Here is a 2410-nt window from a genome sequence, read left to right as displayed (position 1 = left end):
ACAGCAGGCCAAGCAGCATCATAGGAGCAGAAAGGCTGACGTTTCGGACCTAGACCGGGTCTAGGCCCAAAACGTCAGCCTTTCTGCTCCTATGATGCTGCTTGGCCTGCTGTGTTCATCCAGCTCTGCACCTTGTTGTCATTAGTGTAGATAGGTTGGTGCAGACTTGACGCCAAATTGCTGTCCTGTACTGTATGTTTCGATTGGTCTTGTGGCTGAATGACAATCACGCATGACATAATGTACCTTCAGCCACTCTGCTTTGAGAGTCACTCCTCTGAATACAGCAATCTTTCTGAACCATTAACTTTCGTTAAAATAAATGGAGGTCAGAAAAAAAATGTTGTGGACCATGTATTAAGAAACTCTTAACAAGCTCTGTGTTGTATCATCTATCTCTCCTAGCACAGAAAATATGTCTGATATTTATATCGAATTCTTAAAAACTGCTCTTGGTTGTAATGGTCTGGGAGGTGATTCACATCTTCACAGAGATGCCCTGTTGAAGCTGGGAAAGTATAATTCTGTTCAAGGCACAGTTGTGTTTTTTTTTCCTGAAGAAGTAGATTCCTAATGAGATTCAGGACGACAAAAAAAATCTTCCCGATCAGGAAACGGTTTTGCTGGGAGGAAGGGTTACAGGCTTAAGCTCTGGGAATGTTGTGTCTACTTCCAGAGCTGGTCTGGAAATGGAGTAGGATTCAGAAAATAAATGTAAACGTACCCAAGGCCAAAGAGTAGAGCGTTAGTTGGGCCATTTTCCACGTACTATTGTCGAAGTACTGAAGGATTTGTCATGAGCTATTACTAATCTTGTATTATTAACACAGCCTCAGTTACATTTTTCTAGTAAATGCATTACTGTATCATAAATTATAAAGAAAATGGGTGTTACTCTCCTTTCCAGAGATAAATATCTCTCATCGCTTTCTCAGCTGATATCTACCGCCCCGATTAACAAAGTGCATACTTACTGAAAAGTTCCCTCATTTTCCCTCAGGATTTCAAGCGAACATTCTCCCAAACTTCAAATACGAAGCCACAGTTATCTGCGCGCAGTCAGTGAAGTCTCAATTAACCGAAGTTTGGATAGCTTGGATCCTGCGGTGCTTCTCGCCTCGCCCAAGTTCCGTTCTCGCAACGAGAGCTATATGAGGGCCATGAGCACCATCAGCCAGGTAGGCAATTTGTGATGGTTTAGGTTGAAACTTTAAATCATCTTACACGCTCTGAACTAAACTTGCTGAAATCTCTGTCTGTAGGTGAGTGAGGTGGAAGTTAATGGACAATTCGAATCTGTTTGCCAATCAGTATTTAGCGAAGTGGAGTCGCAGGCGGTCGAAGCGCTGGATTTGCCCATGCCGGGATGTTTCCGTATGCGAAGCCACAGCTACGTGAGGGCTATTGAACGTGGCTGCTCACAGGATGATGAAAGTTTGTCTCTTAGGCCAGCATCACCGCCTCGAACAACCACTACGGTGAGGACCATCCAAAGCAGTACTGGTAGGTTTTTGGATGATAATGAATCGATAAAGTGTGTGGCTGAGTGTGGCTAGGGAATTGGACAAATAATGAGAACAAAAAACGGCAGCTTTTTTTTTGTCCCCATTTGTACTTCGCTTTCTTCGCAATTGCTAATAATCATGAAGTAAATTTTTCAATTCTCCAAAGCTGCTCAGGTCAAACATGCCTGTTTAGAATAGAATTACCAAACATTTCAATTTACACAAAAGGCATACACCAGACACCACGGATCCGGAAACTTTCCAAGCATTCGCTGCTGGGAATTGATAGATGGAAAATCCTGGGCGCCTTGTTGGATAAGGGTACCTGCCAGTTATACTAACTCAAAACTAATCCTCTCCCTTACCCCTCCTGTTCTTCAAATGTGTTTATTCTTGCCTACAGTGTTAGTAAGATAGGGTAAAGATGCACGTTGTGTCGAACAACTGTACATTCAATAGCAAAATTAGTACTGTCTCAATGAAATATATATGTTCTCTTCATTTAAAGTCTGTATTCTAGTGTATCAATACTTAGTGACGACAGACAGTTTTGAGAGGAGGTCAGTGCTTTTACTTATTGTAAAGTCGACCTTAACATCTTTTGGTCTGTTAATGGCAGCTAATTATTCCTTGACATATCTAAATAAAACAGGTTTCACACTGTGTGACTCTAAGTGAAAGAAAATCACATTAATTAGACAATGGAGAGCATTGCAAAGAAAAAGGAAGTATAATAACAACTGAGTGAGTTTATTTAATTGGACTGATTGTTCAGGTTTTGCTGAAGTAAGGTTAAAAGGTAACGGTATGTTTTAAAAAGACTAAGTACAGTAAGGCTGCGCTGTTAAGGTGGAGTTTCACTCATTGGGAGCATAGTTTGCAGAATTGGCTTATCTTTGGCCAAT

General features: G+C 41.2%; 1 protein-coding gene across 1 annotated transcript in view; it reads left to right on the top strand.

The window, feature by feature from the left end:
* Positions 1-1846, top strand: part of dlgap1a (discs, large (Drosophila) homolog-associated protein 1a) — a 37605-nt gene extending 35759 nt beyond the window's left edge. Inside the window, exons 3-5 of the mRNA XM_020528271.2 lie at positions 1001-1178; positions 1263-1503; positions 1734-1846. Of these exons, the coding sequence (XP_020383860.2) occupies positions 1001-1178; positions 1263-1503; positions 1734-1846 (532 nt within the window). The remainder of the gene's footprint in view (positions 1-1000; positions 1179-1262; positions 1504-1733) is intronic.
* Positions 1847-2410: the final 564 nt, after the last annotated feature.

Source organism: Rhincodon typus, chromosome 4, assembly GCF_021869965.1.
Source record: "Rhincodon typus isolate 14 chromosome 4, sRhiTyp1.1, whole genome shotgun sequence".
In the NCBI taxonomy this organism is placed as follows: Eukaryota; Metazoa; Chordata; class Chondrichthyes; order Orectolobiformes; family Rhincodontidae; genus Rhincodon; species Rhincodon typus.
The sequence above is the reverse complement of the archived record's forward strand: the minus strand, read 5'-3'. Positions and strand labels throughout refer to the sequence as shown.